The following is a 13,780-nucleotide window of genomic DNA, read 5'->3' as shown; positions in this document are numbered from 1 at the left end:
AAAAAGGATAATACCAAAAAATATCACAAACGGTGTAGTGGTAAGGTTCGCGAGTCAAATCTCCGAGACCGTGGAGGTCTCGAAGCCAAGTTTACTCCTCCATAATTTTCGTTTTGTTTGTCAATGTTCCCTATTTCCCTACCTATCTTATTTAAGTAAGTTACGTATTTGTTTGTCAGTATCAAATGCATGACGATTTTTATTTTCAAGCTATGACGGTCACAGAAATCAGACCTGAATTTGAGTCTAAATGGGCTATTTGCAGATCTATCGGTCATGAAGAATTCATCATAGATTCATAGATTTCTTGTAGTGTCTCCGTGGACTCACTCCATGCCTATCTGCTAGAATTTAAATGTGCTCTCTCACCCCGCTCGTGTAAAAAGCTGTATCGCCTATTTACAGGCTCGTGCGAGTCAGTTACTAGAAGTTGCATTTGCTAGGTTTCATGGTAACCAGAACATCTCACGATTCAGAGTCCCTACCTTTTCTTTTTTTTCGCTGCCCTCACCTTGGTGGTGCTGTATCCGTTTCCATTGCAGCCTCCGATGCTGCTATCTCCTATTCCTCTCCAATGCAGCAGCGCACATCATCAGCATCAAGAGCCTCTCGTGCTCTCCAGCCTTGGCGTGCGATCTCATTGCTTCAACCGGTGGGAAAAGATTCGAGACTTCTTCGCCGACAACAATCCTAGCCACATGCTATCCACTTTGAAGTTGACCTCCACATTCTTCAACAAGTGATCTTGTCACCTTGTTGAAGAGTGCGTAACTCAGCTTCAAGGTGGACGGTGAGACTAGATTTGTTGTCCGTGAAGAAGTCCTAAATCTTTTTTCAGATGCAAAGCGCAGCTGTATTGCTCAACATGATGACAACAAAAATATTAGCAGGCTAATGAGTACTTTTTTACCCCCTCCTTTTTTTTTTTTCCTTTTGAACCCCCTGTCCGTTGATGCTCCTATCTCTCTTGTGCGGGAGATGGTTCACATATCACACAGCCTAATAGTTCCCGGAATTAAATAGTCCATCAATAATGGACCATAGCACAAAGGAGTAGGATATTTTTTGTTTTGTTTTTAATTGTTTTATCTTTTATTCCAATCTCTATATTTGACAATGTTTACTGGATTATGCACAAAGGTGAAAAGCTATGTATAAAGAAGGGAGCATAGATAGAGTAATTAGTAACTAGAGTCTATCGCAAACTAGAGTCTATCGCAAAAGAATAAAGATAAGAAAGTATCTGCATGAATATTTATTAGAGTATGAATAAATTAATAAGACGGAGTGAAGAAAGGAAATTGAATAGCTGACACAAATTTATCTATTAGTTTATTACATTAATATATCTTAACATTACTCGTCTCGTAGGAGCACGGATTGATGAACTACGGATTGATGAACTAGCTTAATTTTGTTCTTATCGATACATTCTTGGCTGAAAAAACAAGTATTAGAGTTTCCTCTCTCTATAGTTTTACAACTCATTTTGTATGACACATCACAACTACAAAACTATATATACATATGTAAAAAACAGGCAGTGATTCGGAAAAAGAAAGGAGCATAGATAGCAATAATATAATTTTTATTTTAACAAGGATAGAGATCCTGTGCAGTGTACGATGCATGGTCTTATATATAATTTGTTATTTCAGTCCTTAGTTGCAAACCTCCAAATTGATCATTGGTGTATTTTAGTCAAAATCAAATTAGTGCAAAATGAGCCAACAAATTATATGCGTATCATCAGGCAATAGAAAGTACACAATTGGTTGGTTAATAGGGCAACTCCAGATTCCTTGGTCTCCAAACTTGTTAAAAGAAAAATTAAATTAGTGGCGAGTCAAACTAAATGAGCCAGTGAACTATACACACTTCATTAACCAATAGAATATACCTTGTTGCATGATCAATGGAATAACTCCATATTCCTTGACCTTTAAACTTGCATTATCAAAATAAAAATTAAATTAGTGCAGAGTACGTCATATGAGATTATGATTCCAACGGGATACTTCAATTTAAGACTTGGATTATTATTTTCTTTTATCCTTTTTTCATTTCCTCAATGATTAATTGGAATTCTCATATTCTACTTATCCCCTTTTCATAAAAGGGCCTCAATACGATTCGTTTCTGTCTGTAAGCTCACATTTCAAATCTTCTGGGCTTTCCATATAATCATAGCTTCTATGGACTTTAACCTTTCGGAAAGCTCAGCCCACAAGCTGGTCATTTGTTTGAGCTTTCGGCTTCTTAGGTGGAAAGCTGCTGGAAAGCCCAATCAAACAGGATCTAAGTTGGTGGTAGCGTGGTACCGGTGGTTTGTGTAATCAGAGCTTCGCTGATGATGATCCTGGTGGACTGTGGACTCGAGGACTACCATCGTGTGTGACCAATTGAACCCTATAGCTTGCCGGAGTGCGGTGCCGTGCCGTGCCCTGCCCCGCCCCAATCCATGTTTCTTTTCCCTTGTGCGTGTATACACCCTTGTCACAAAAATGTTTGCAACTTGTTTGCTCGACTACTGGCGTATACCTCGGAAGTCATTGGCCACACACTGGAGGAATAATAATCAGTGATGATCAGGCCCAGTGTGGCGGACAGCCAGCCAGCCCATGGATGATATTTGTATCGATCGAGTTGCAAAACTGAAACACGGCCCGTCCAAGAATTTCGGCCCAAAACCACTTGCTTATTCTCACTCAGTCTCTCATGATGGCATTTGTGCTATTCTGCCCATCTATCTTGGGCCTTTGCGAGTTTTTTTTACGGTACCGAATTCATATGTGCTCCTGTTTCCTTCCCGCGTTTCTTCTATTCTTTCTTCACTGCCAAGATTTTTTTTGTTTTTTTGTTTTTTTTGCCGTCGTTGTGTGGGTGTTGGATGGGACTGATGCAGGGTAACACGTGAGGAGTCAGGGTACAACCTCGTGTGGTACATTTTTCATTCGTTTTTTTCCCTTTTTTCTGCTGCTACTTGGGATTTTTGTTCAGAGAAATACCATCCCGTATCATTCACCTTCCTTTTTCTGCATGTTTTCAGCTTGTGACGTGTCAATTTGTCACTGGCTCAATTTTTTAATGAAAGCTGATCGCAAAAGTTACCCGGATGAGTGATGACAGCTAGATAGTCCTATTTTTTTACCACTCCTTTTGCCCCCCTCTCTGGACTGAAACCCTTGCCTGTCTGGCCATGCACTGCAGGTCAAAATATAGGCCCATCCAGCATTCCCGGGCCCAAACGCACGTTCTGAGATTCCTCCTCTCTAAAAAAAAAATGTTGTTGAATATGGCACTCTAAAACTTCCATAGTTATTCATTATTCTACTGGACTACAAGTCATATTACAAATGTCATGAAACTCATGATCGATTACAACACCCGTCACGTTAAGAGCAAGCAAAACTTTTTTTTTTATATTCACATGTTTTGCCGGTTGGCAAGCAAGCAAGCAAGCAAAGCTAGTAGGAGTTGAAGTTTTTCATGCGAAGCTTGAGCTCGTCGGAGAGCTTCCTAGCGAAGCGCTCGAGAGCCTGCTCGTTGTTGCCCTCGCCGGCGACGGGCTCGTACATCCCCGTGTCGATGTTCACCCTCGCCACCGGCTTCTTGAGAAGCTCCCTTCCGATCCCGATCAACGCCTCCATGTTCTCCTTCGTCGCGATGTCCACCGATGATGTGTGTCCTACTAGTGAATCATCCTACAATCATATATCCGCTGGATTAACCACAACCTTATTGTGAATGAGTTAATATAAAAAAACTTAAGCTTTTGGATTGAACTGGTTACGAATATTGAACCTGGATACGGAGGTAGTTCTTCTCGCATCCAAGTGCCTCGAAGAGCACTTTGGCGTGAATGTCGACCATGTCGGCGCTGGCATGGCAGAAGATGTCGATGAGAGGGGTGAAGCCGCCGTCGTAGAGCCACCGGAGCAGGCCCCACTTGGCGCACTTGGGCGCGGTGTACATCTCCGCCTGCTTGGGCGCCCCGGTGCCGACGGAGATGATGAGGAAGTTGCCGTACTCCGCGGGCCGGAAGTCCGGGTTGTGGCGGAGCACCTCCTTGGTGAGCATGGACATGGCAACCATGGTTGGGTTGTTGGCCGCCACGCCGCCGTCGACGAGGTGGAACTCCCGGGACTTGCCGTTGGGGCCCTCGGTCCTGAAGAAGTGCGCCGGGAAGTAGGTCGGCGCCGCCGCCGTGCTGATGCAGATGTCGGAGAGGTGCGCGTTCTTGAGCGGCTCGTGCTGCGCCTCGTACGTCGAGAAGATGACCGGCTGCAGGTACTTGACGTCGAACGCTGGCACGACGACGTTGGTCACCGTGTCCGCTATCCTCACGTCGTGGGTGAGGCTCTTGATCTTGCCGTGCAGGAAGGCGCCGTCGTACTTGGGGCCCCTCATCACGCTCAGCAGGTTCGCCACCGGCTCGAGGAATCCGATCCTGCAACGACACACACATGGTGTCACACAGTTCGTCCTTCCATTAATCGCCATACTCTGGATTTTCCTCTTGCAGAAGCTGGTACTATTTGATATTTAAGTATGGTGATTCGGGACTATAGGTATGGTGTGTCATGTAGTGTGGAAAGTGAAATGTTTGGTAGTGGCAGGCATGAAATGAGGAATGTCATCATACTTTCTCTGGGGGAAGATCTTGGGCCCGTTCTCGAGGTAGAAGGTGGTGATGTCCTTGGCGGCGAAGAGCGGCCGCTTCTTCTCGTCCGGCGCCGCCAGCATCGCCGTGATCAGCGCGCCGGTGCTCGTCCCGGCGATCACGTCGAAGTAGTCCGCGATCCTGGCCTCTGGCCCGTCCAGCTCCTGCAAGCATCCCCAATTGTAAACTAGTGTTGCAAAGGCCAATCTCTTCATGGGTTTGTGTCATGTACCTGGAGCTTGGCCTCGAGGCAGGCGATGATGGTGGCGGGGATGAGACCGCGGATGCCGCCGCCATCGATGCTCAGCACGGTGATGAGCCTCCCCTGCGACGGCGGCGGGGTCAGCGCCGACGCGTGCGCGGTGGCGGTGGCCGTGCCGTTGCTGCCCATGGTGAACTGATCTTGGTAGCAGCCTCTTAGCTTGGTGGAGTGATCTGACCCAGTAATTGCATCGGGTGTTTTTGAGCCCGGGTTGGTGTCAACGCTCTCAAGAATATATGCGCCAGTGCCAACGATGATAAGGCTGGACTTAGCTTGTATGATACTTTATTCGTTTTGGTTTAGAAAAATCAAAACGAATAGTAATTTGGGACGGATCTCATACACACGTCTTTTTTTTTAATACTGTCTCTCACATCTACCGGATCATGCTTTCGAGTGCCTATTGGCAAGGTCCTGGGAATAGCCAACACCACTTGAATGGGGTCAGATCCGGATAAGAAAAATCTGCTGACACCAACAGCTTTTAGGTGAGGGGTGCTCATTGCTTGGTAATTGTCGTTGCCTTTTGCCTCTGCGACGGCGTATTTTGTCTCCAAATTAGAGGTGCCATGTGCTCAACCATTGAAGCAGGCTCCATTTAAAATATGAGGATCAGAGATCCAATGGTTGTTCAAACATGAGCTTGGTATGTGGATGTGTAAAGTGCAAATGCATGTAGTATGGAAACCACTTTCACATATTATGAAAGACCGGTTTGGATCAAAAGATACCTGAGTGCCTCTTTTTCTTAGTGCTCATTAATGCTTATTTGTAAATATAAAAATTTTCAAGTAGTGATTTGAATCTTGAGTTCCTGACAAGTGGAATTGTTTTCTAGCTATTCCACCACACACCAAGAGGTGGTTCCCGTGGTGCTTGGAGAGTTTGACCACCAGCTGCAATTGTTTTTTTTTTACTTTATCAGCTTATATTTAAAAATTGAAGACAAAATGTTCGCAAACAAGAAGAAGACAAAATTGAAATTTGACATGGAGTGGAGCATGAGTATGGCCATGTTTGTTCCAGCTTGTGAATTTGCATTGTAGCTTTCACAATCATAAGCTTAAACAAATGATCACCTTTCATCTTGGATTATAGAAATCTACAGCCAAATTGTTACAATACAACAATTATCTGCTTTCCCTAGGCCCTGGCTTACTATGGATTGTTACAATCTGCAAGCTGCTTTTCACAACCTATACGAGCTAAAACAAACAGAACATATCAGGTCCGTGTTAACTTTAATGGAAACACCTACTTTAATTTCTTCTAAAAAACTGATACATGCCGGATCACGTGACTGTAGTTTATTTGGTAGATCAACTTTTTATATGAAAAGGAGATAGGCACAATATTGCGGCCAAATAAACTAAGCCAATTGTCCCCTAACACCACTAATTTTCTCTTGAGGAATCTTTGACACCATCATTTTCTAGAATGAAAGCTCAGGTCATGAAATCTTGGTGCGACCAAAGATGTGGACATGCAAATCCCTCCACCAGATTGTAGTTTCTATTTTGTACCAACTCATAGCATCGATGCAACGACAAAATTTCCACGTCACCACCTCGTCATGCAGTATGCAGATTGTGTCATCGTGTAGAAGCTAGATTTGTATCATTTCATCCTCTCTCCATGATCTACGAATGAAGTAAACTTTCCGTATTATATTTTTGGTCCTAGTATTGGAAGAACCTTAATCTTTTTTTTTCAAGATTTTTCCTCCTGGGAGGGACAACTGCAGTGCAGTGGCTGTACGGATGCAGGGAGAAAGGCTAGCAGCCCGGGCATCAGCAGCTACTGCATCAACTTTTTACAGAAAAAGTAGACTGATTGAGTGCATGCGGTCCAACAACTAGGCCAAAAAGCTGGGGTAAAAAAAACTAAGCCAAACTGCTTCCTTCAGTCGATAGTGTGCTTTTTTTTTTCTTACACTACATGAAAAACTGGATCCTGTACCGGTTGGGAACCCCCTCTAGTACCAGTTGCCCAACCGATACCGGCAATCCAGTACTATAGGGGGCTCCTCTACAACCGGTACTAGAGGGTATAAAAAATTAAAAAAAAAATCAAAATCCCCCCGCTGGCCCTGCCCCCCACCTCCACCGCCCCTCCCCATCGGCAGCTCCTCCTTCCTCCAGCCCCGCCTCCAGCCCCACCTCCCCAACTCCCCGCCTCCCCCTCGCTGGCGGCCCCTGCATCCCCTCCGCCAACCACCTCCTCCCGCTCCCCTGCCCCTCCTCTGCTGGCCCCCTCCCCTGCTGCCCCACCGTCGGGCATCCTCCGCCGTTTTGCCTGCAGCCGGCCATCAAGGAGAAGAAGAGGAGGAGGAGAAGACTTGGGCGGTGCTTGGCAGTGAAGGAGAAGAAGAGGAGGAGGAGGTGCTTAGGGACTTGGGAAGAAGAAGAGGAAGAGGTGCTTGGGGACTTGGGCACATGGCGCATGCGCAGGAGCATAGATAAGGCACGAGCGGAGGGACGCGTGAGCAAATAAGGCGTGGGACGGAGGAAAAAAGAGAAAACAAATTGCGCTGGACGGAGGAATGGCTCTAGTAACGGAGGGTGACCCTCTAGTACCGGTTGGAGCCTTCACCCGGTACTAAAGGATTTAGTACCGGATAGAGGCTCCAACCGGTACTAGAGATGGAGCCACCATCCGGTACTGGAGGGCCTTCGGGGGCTCCCAAATTTGGAACCGATACTAATACTAACATTAGTACCGGATCCAAAAATAACTGGTACTAAGGCTAAGGATGAGAGATCAATTTTTTTAGTAGTGTCAGGAATCTTTTACACTAACAGTATATTTCCCAGACTAAAAAAATGGCCTTGGTTATTGAGAACCTGACGACAATGAGATTTGATGTGGCAGAGATACGGACGTCCAAACTCCAATTATACAAAACTCATTGCCATCCATGTGGGGCTGCACTGCTACAGGATGTGCTATCACAACCGGATCATCATAGCCGGTTTTGCGTGGGCCAGCAACGATAGCCTATCACAACCCGATTGTAATACAAAATAACAATAAAAGGTAGAACGGGTGGTGATAGTGTCGTATCACAGCCGGTTTATATTACAAACCGGTGGTACTCCCGGACCTGAAAATATTATACATCCAGATGAATAAAATCTCATGTCTGCCACCCTCCCCTCTGCCTTGTTCGCACACCCCCTCTCCCTCTCACCACGCCTCCCTCCCCTCCACCTCTGTCTCTCCCCGCGCAGCTACGCGCCTCCCTTCCTTCCACCTCTCTCTCCCACGGTCCCTTCCCTTCCTCCCATTTTAGGTGCCCTTCCCCTCCCCTCTCCCCTTCGCGCGCCCCTCATTGTGACGCCGGTGAGGAGCGGCAATGGGGTGAGGTGAGGCGACCCCACGCACGGTGGGGGAGCGCAGAGGTTGTGGTGGGTAGCAGCGGACGGGCATAGCCCGGATCCAGCGGGCATTAGCGGGTGGGCACAACCCGGATCTGGCGGCAGCGGCGGTGGGCATCATCACACGGGTGTAGTCCAAGGTGCACATCTCTGTGTATTGTGATGGGAGGGCGCCAGCGGGATCCAACGGGGCCGCAACGGTGGCAAGCGTGGCAGCCTGTGAGTCGCGGGGAGGCGTGGTCGGCGGGTCGCGGCAGGCTGCTTTTTTTTAATTGGCATCACAACCAATGTTAAGTCCGGTGGTGATGGTGTACCCATCACAATTGACCTTTATCTGACGAATCAAAACCCGACTGTGATGGACACTTTAGAGACGGCTGTGATAAAGCATTCTGCAGTAGTTTGATACACGAGCGTAACATCTCTTTTTGCTTATCTCTCTTCCCTCTCGTGCTACATGGTTAATCTAGAAGTGCAAAGCATGTCTTCACTCTTCACTAGCAAGAATTGTACGCTAAAGGTAAACAGGAAACACGGCATGAATGCACATGTATGTCGAGGATTGCAAGTTTTCTCTGGGCCCTCAGAAATCGGAACAAAATTATTCGGTTGTCTACTCCTCCTGTTCCAAAAATAACAAGTTTTTCTAGTTTGTTCTAAGTCAATTTTTCTTAAATTTGACTAAATCTATAGAGAAAGTATCAATTTTTAATAATTTATGATACCAAATAGGTATATTATGAAAGCACACTTCATGTTCAATCTATCTAGTGTCATAAATATTGGCACTTTTTTTAATAACTTGATCAAACTTTTAAAAATGTTTGACTTATGATAAAACTAGAATGACTAGTTTTTTTTTTTGAGATGGAGGGAGTAAATCAATTGAAGGGTGCATCAGATCAGTGAGTTGGGATATAAGCTCTTGTTTTTTTTTTGACTAAATTGAAGGTGCATAGATGAGTGAGACGGCGTCCATCTTGAGCAGTGCTTGTGCAGCAGCTGCGGCATCTGCTAACGCTTTCAAGAAGAAAGAGTGGGCCTATATGTGTGCACGAGCGGTCATGCACATGCACTCATGTTTTTCTGAACTTTGACCAGTGCAGTGCCTCTCTTTATTTCTGTGAACACTCCTGCAACGCTTCAGGTACGGTCTAGACTGTTGGTCCCTGCTAGATTTCATTCAGGGCATGTTTAGTTACCCCCAAATTCCCAACTTTGACACTATGCAAAAAAAAGATTCCCCATCACATCAAACTTGCGGTACATGCATGGAGTACTAAATGTAGACGAAATCAAAAACTAATTGCCCAATTTTGTTGTACTTTGCGAGACGAATCTTTTGAGTCTAATTAGTCAATGTTTGGACAATAATTCACAAATACAAACGAAATGTTATAGTTGCGCATTTATGGCAAAATCCCAACTTTAACACTCCTAAATTGGGAACTAAACAAGGCCTCAAAGAGGATGGAAAACATTGGCCAGTTTCTCATCATTGGCCAGCCGTTCCATTTTTTTAGGACAAAAGGATAAAGAACTTACCCAAAGACCGGATCGGTGGGCGTGAGAAATGAATCCACAGCCCAGCCTGCAGGGCCCATTGGTGATGTTTGGAGGCCCATTGGTCAGTTAACCCGGGCCAAATGCCCATTCCCTTACTAATTGTTGGCTGGAGTATTTCTCTCTCTCTCTCTCTCTCAAAAAAAAAACTAGATACTAGTATAAAAAGGTAACATAGAGGTAGTCACATGAAAATTTCACCGTTCATCTCCAAAATTACTTTCTTATCAATCTCTTTTTCATTTGTTTTTACGACGTTATCGGTGATCATACACACCAGATGTGGATGCAGACCAGAAGCAGTAGTATTTTAACTTTATAGGCACATGGCACTTGTTCTTCCTCTTCTCTGTCCTTCAACAACTTACTATTTCCAAGAGCAGAGTAATATAACAGCAGAGAAGCAGTAGATTAAAGCTAGTAGGAGTTGAGATTCTTATTGCGTAGCTTCCGCTCCTCAGAGAGCATCCTGGCGAAGCGTGCGAGCGCGTCCTCGTTGGTGCCCTCGCCGGCGACGGCCTCGTACATCCCCGTGTCGATGTTCACCCTCGCCACCGGCTTCCTGAGAAGCTCCTTGCCGATCCCGATCAGAGCCTCCATGTTCTCCTTCGTCGCGATGTCCACCGACGACGCGTCACCCGTCAGAGAATCGTCCTGGATGCGGAGGTAGTTCTTCTGGCAATGGAGGGACTCGAAGAGGACGGCGGCGTGGATGTCAACCATGTCGGCGCTGGCGTGGGAGAAGATGTCGATGATGGGGGTGAAGCCGCCCTCGTAGAGCCACTGGATGAGGCCCCACTTGGCGCACTGCGGCGCCGTGTACTTCTCGGCGAGCTTGGCGGAGCCGGTGCCGACGGAGATGATGAGGTAGTTCCGGTACTCGGTGGGCTTGCCGGGGTTGAAGTCCGGGTTGCGGCGGAGCACCTCCTTGGTGAGCATCGACATGGCGATCATCGTCGGGTTGTTGGCCGCCACGCCGCCGTCGACGAGGTGGTACTCCCGGGACCCGCCCTTGCCGTCGTCGGTCGTGAAGAAGTGGGCCGGGAAGTAGGTCGGCGCCGCCGACGTGCTGATGCAGATGTCGGAGAGGTGCGCGTTCTTGAGCGGGTCGGCCTTGGCCTCGTACGTGGTGAAGATGACCGGCTGGAGGAACTTGACGTCGAACGCCGGCACGACGACGTTGGTCACCGTGTCCGCGACCCTCACGTCGTGGGTGAGGCTCTTGATCTTGTCGTGCAGGAACACGCCGTCGTACTTGGGGCCCCTCATCGTGCCCACGAGGTTCATCGCCGACGTCAGCCAGCCTAGCCTGCAGAGGCAACAAGAGCAACATTGTTGGAACACCAATCGTCATGTGAGATTTGCCTGGAGTGAGAACGAACTTCTCTGACTGCTTACTTCCTCTGTGGGAAGATCTTGGGGCCGTTCTCGAGGTAGAAGGTGGTGAGGTCCTTGGCGGCGTAGAGCGGCCGCTTGTTCTCGTCCGGCGCCGCCAGCATCGACGTGAGCAGGGCACCGGTGCTCGTCCCGGCGATCACGTCGAAGTAGTCGGCGATCCGAGCGTCCGGGCCGTCCAGCTCCTGCATCGAGATCGCATGACCAGATGTTCATCAGCTCAAGCTTACAAACAAAGCGTACGTATAGTGCGACAGGTGCAATTCTGAAGGGAAAAAAAGCTGTGGTTTGTGAACTGTGTTTGAATTGCTGCTTGCAGGTATAGTACCTGGAGCTTGGCCTCGAGGCAGGCGATGATGGTGGCCGGGATGAGCCCCCGGATGCCGCCGCCGTCAATGCTCAGCACCGTGATGAGCCTCCCCTGCGACGGCGGCGGCTGCGGCACCGTCGTGTCGGCGGTGGCGGTCGTGCCGCTGGCCATGGTGAGTTGTAGCACAAGCAACCCCGCTTTGGGTGGGCTGAGCTGAACCACACCCTTCGCTGTAGGGACAAGAACGGAGATCAAGTAGAAGAGAGATCACTTTAATAGATGCTCCTCTTGGATCATGTGCTCTTCCCGATCTGAAGGCGACGGCGACCTACTTATAAACCAGAGCTGACCACTCCTTGCAGCGTCTCTTTCTTGCACATATTCTATATGCTTCCTGTTTCATGCCTTGGGCTTCTGGTTGGCCGCGGTCCTGGAACGCAGTTGATTCCTGATTAAAAAGTTAACACGATATCCGACTGTAGTTAAGTGGACACACATAACATAACATTTACAAATTTAAGCTTTACAAAAGGGCGTTAAACTTTTATTTCGAGAGTAACTTTTATATAGGCAACTTGGTCCGACTACTAATGAGCCCTACAGGTGTTACAAGCTGGCGTACTATCATCACAAGGAACATGTCTGAGGAAGTTCATGGTCAATGCACTATTTTTTACAAACAATGTACTTCTAGTGGATTTCAGTATTTTACATGGGCTTCTATGGGCCAAGTAACAGCATATCGGCCAATGTAAACTAGTATAATGACTTGTAGTGGATTTACATCGATCTTTCAATTTCAGTGTCTTCTTTGTATTGTCATGTGTTTTGCATAAGTTCATGCTTACAATCATTGAAATGCATAACTTGTTTTCTATACATATGTTTAACAATAATTGCATGTACTGCTTGGTGAATTTGAAGTAGAGGCAAGGCCGCAGTGCAGCAACGGTCCAGGTTAAAATTTGCGATAAGTTAGAGAACAACTCAGCTTGACTAAATCAGTTGCGCTTCGATGCCTATATTTTTCCTGTTGTACATGATCAATCGACATTGTTGGGGTGCACTTTAAGTGGATTAAGGCTAGGAACCCCCTTGTGTGTAAAAGAGACTCGAAATGGGGTCCAAGGACTTCTTTGTAAGGGTTAGAGACTCAGTTGTAACGTTCAGAAATCTCTTTGTCAAGTCTAGGGACCTATTTGTCATATTCGACCCCACCAATGGAATTAATATAAATAGTTACCTCCTCCTCCCTATAAATAGAGCCATAGGGCTTGGAGGAGAGGACTTTTTGCCACATATTCATTTGTCTCACTTTCAATTGATTTGTTTCCTCCCTTCTCCCTCTCTCTGTTAGTTCGGGGTTCCAAATCCCAACAGACATCTCCAGTGTTTACATGATCAAATAAAAAATATGAATTATGCACTTAAATAATGAACTTGATTAGCTTTATGCATGGCCATAATGATATTGTCACTAGGGGAATCAATCAATTGCTCAAGATGGCAGGCTGACACGTGGCCCAGTTCACATGCATTGCATTTTGTCACACAGTTAGCTAGTTGTACTAGGAGTCTGCGAGCTCTGATATGAAGATCGGCTGGCAGGAATGGGTCAATAAAGTACATATCACATGCTGATAATAATGTCGTTGAGATTGGAGAAGATTATTAATATATATTATCGATCTGTTTGCTCCATGCCCAGTGGAGGCTGTGGTTGATTATATTAAAGGATGTGAATACCGTCGATTTCTTAAATCTCTAGCCAAGCTTTCAACAAGGCATTGTTTTCAGAGGCGATGAATGTGGTAACATGATGTGAATGCTTCCATACCTGGAGGCTAGCTGTTGAAGCAAGCGTTGAAATAAACTGAGTTCTTGGAACAGCAAGATGAGGAATGGGCAATGACGTACGATCCTGACTAAGAAGGAAAAATCAGATGAGGTCTGTGATGCTAGAAAACAACACACTAGTACATCGATTTCTTTGAGCTTTAGCTTGGGCGATTCAAGCCAACAGCCGTAAGTGGAGCTCTGCAGCTGTAAATTCTAGGATCATATCAGACACTATAGATGACAAGATCTGGCACCCTCCATTTTTAAGAGTAAGTACACTGATCTCATTTCACTTCGTAGACTGAACTTGTGCTAAAAAGAAATGGTGGGTACAAACTCAATGTCTTTCAATTAAGCTCAGGCCAAGATAT

General features: G+C 46.5%; 2 protein-coding genes across 2 annotated transcripts; both read right to left on the bottom strand.

Annotated features, from left to right (window-relative positions):
• Positions 1–3,296: 3,296 nt before the first annotated feature.
• Positions 3,297–5,300, bottom strand: LOC117866536 (patatin-like protein 1). The gene is made up of 4 exons (XM_034750768.2): positions 4,896–5,300; positions 4,646–4,827; positions 3,805–4,450; positions 3,297–3,704 (listed from the first exon to the last, which is right to left on the bottom strand). Exons 1-4 carry the CDS (start codon positions 5,052–5,054, stop codon positions 3,468–3,470), a joined length of 1,224 nt encoding a protein of 407 aa, XP_034606659.1. The 5' UTR covers positions 5,055–5,300; the 3' UTR covers positions 3,297–3,467.
• Positions 5,301–10,054: 4,754 nt separating this feature from the next.
• LOC117866699 (patatin-like protein 1) lies at positions 10,055–11,879 on the bottom strand. The gene is made up of 3 exons (XM_034750970.2): positions 11,589–11,879; positions 11,264–11,445; positions 10,055–11,174 (listed from the first exon to the last, which is right to left on the bottom strand). The coding sequence occupies exons 1-3, from the start codon at positions 11,739–11,741 to the stop codon at positions 10,283–10,285; spliced, it is 1,227 nt and encodes a 408-aa protein (XP_034606861.1). The 5' UTR covers positions 11,742–11,879; the 3' UTR covers positions 10,055–10,282.
• Positions 11,880–13,780: the final 1,901 nt, after the last annotated feature.

Source organism: Setaria viridis, chromosome 8 (assembly GCF_005286985.2).
Source record: "Setaria viridis chromosome 8, Setaria_viridis_v4.0, whole genome shotgun sequence".
Lineage (NCBI taxonomy): Eukaryota > Viridiplantae > Streptophyta > Magnoliopsida > Poales > Poaceae > Setaria > Setaria viridis.
Note: the sequence above shows the minus strand (reverse complement) of the source record. Positions and strands in the feature narration are given on the sequence as shown.

Coding starts and splice junctions, on each gene's coding strand:
- LOC117866536 (XM_034750768.2), bottom strand. CDS start 5,054: ATGGGCAGCAACGGCACGGCCACCGCCACCGCGCACGCGTCGGCGCTG. Junction 4,828..4,895: donor GCCTCGAGGCCAAGCTCCAG/GTACATGACACA, acceptor GGATGCTTGCAG/GAGCTGGACGGGCCAGAGGC. Junction 3,705..3,804: donor AGAACTACCTCCGTATCCAG/GTTCAATATTCG, acceptor ATATGATTGTAG/GATGATTCACTAGTAGGACA.
- LOC117866699 (XM_034750970.2), bottom strand. CDS start 11,741: ATGGCCAGCGGCACGACCGCCACCGCCGACACGACGGTGCCGCAGCCG. Junction 11,446..11,588: donor GCCTCGAGGCCAAGCTCCAG/GTACTATACCTG, acceptor ATCTCGATGCAG/GAGCTGGACGGCCCGGACGC. Junction 11,175..11,263: donor AAGATCTTCCCACAGAGGAA/GTAAGCAGTCAG, acceptor TTGCCTCTGCAG/GCTAGGCTGGCTGACGTCGG.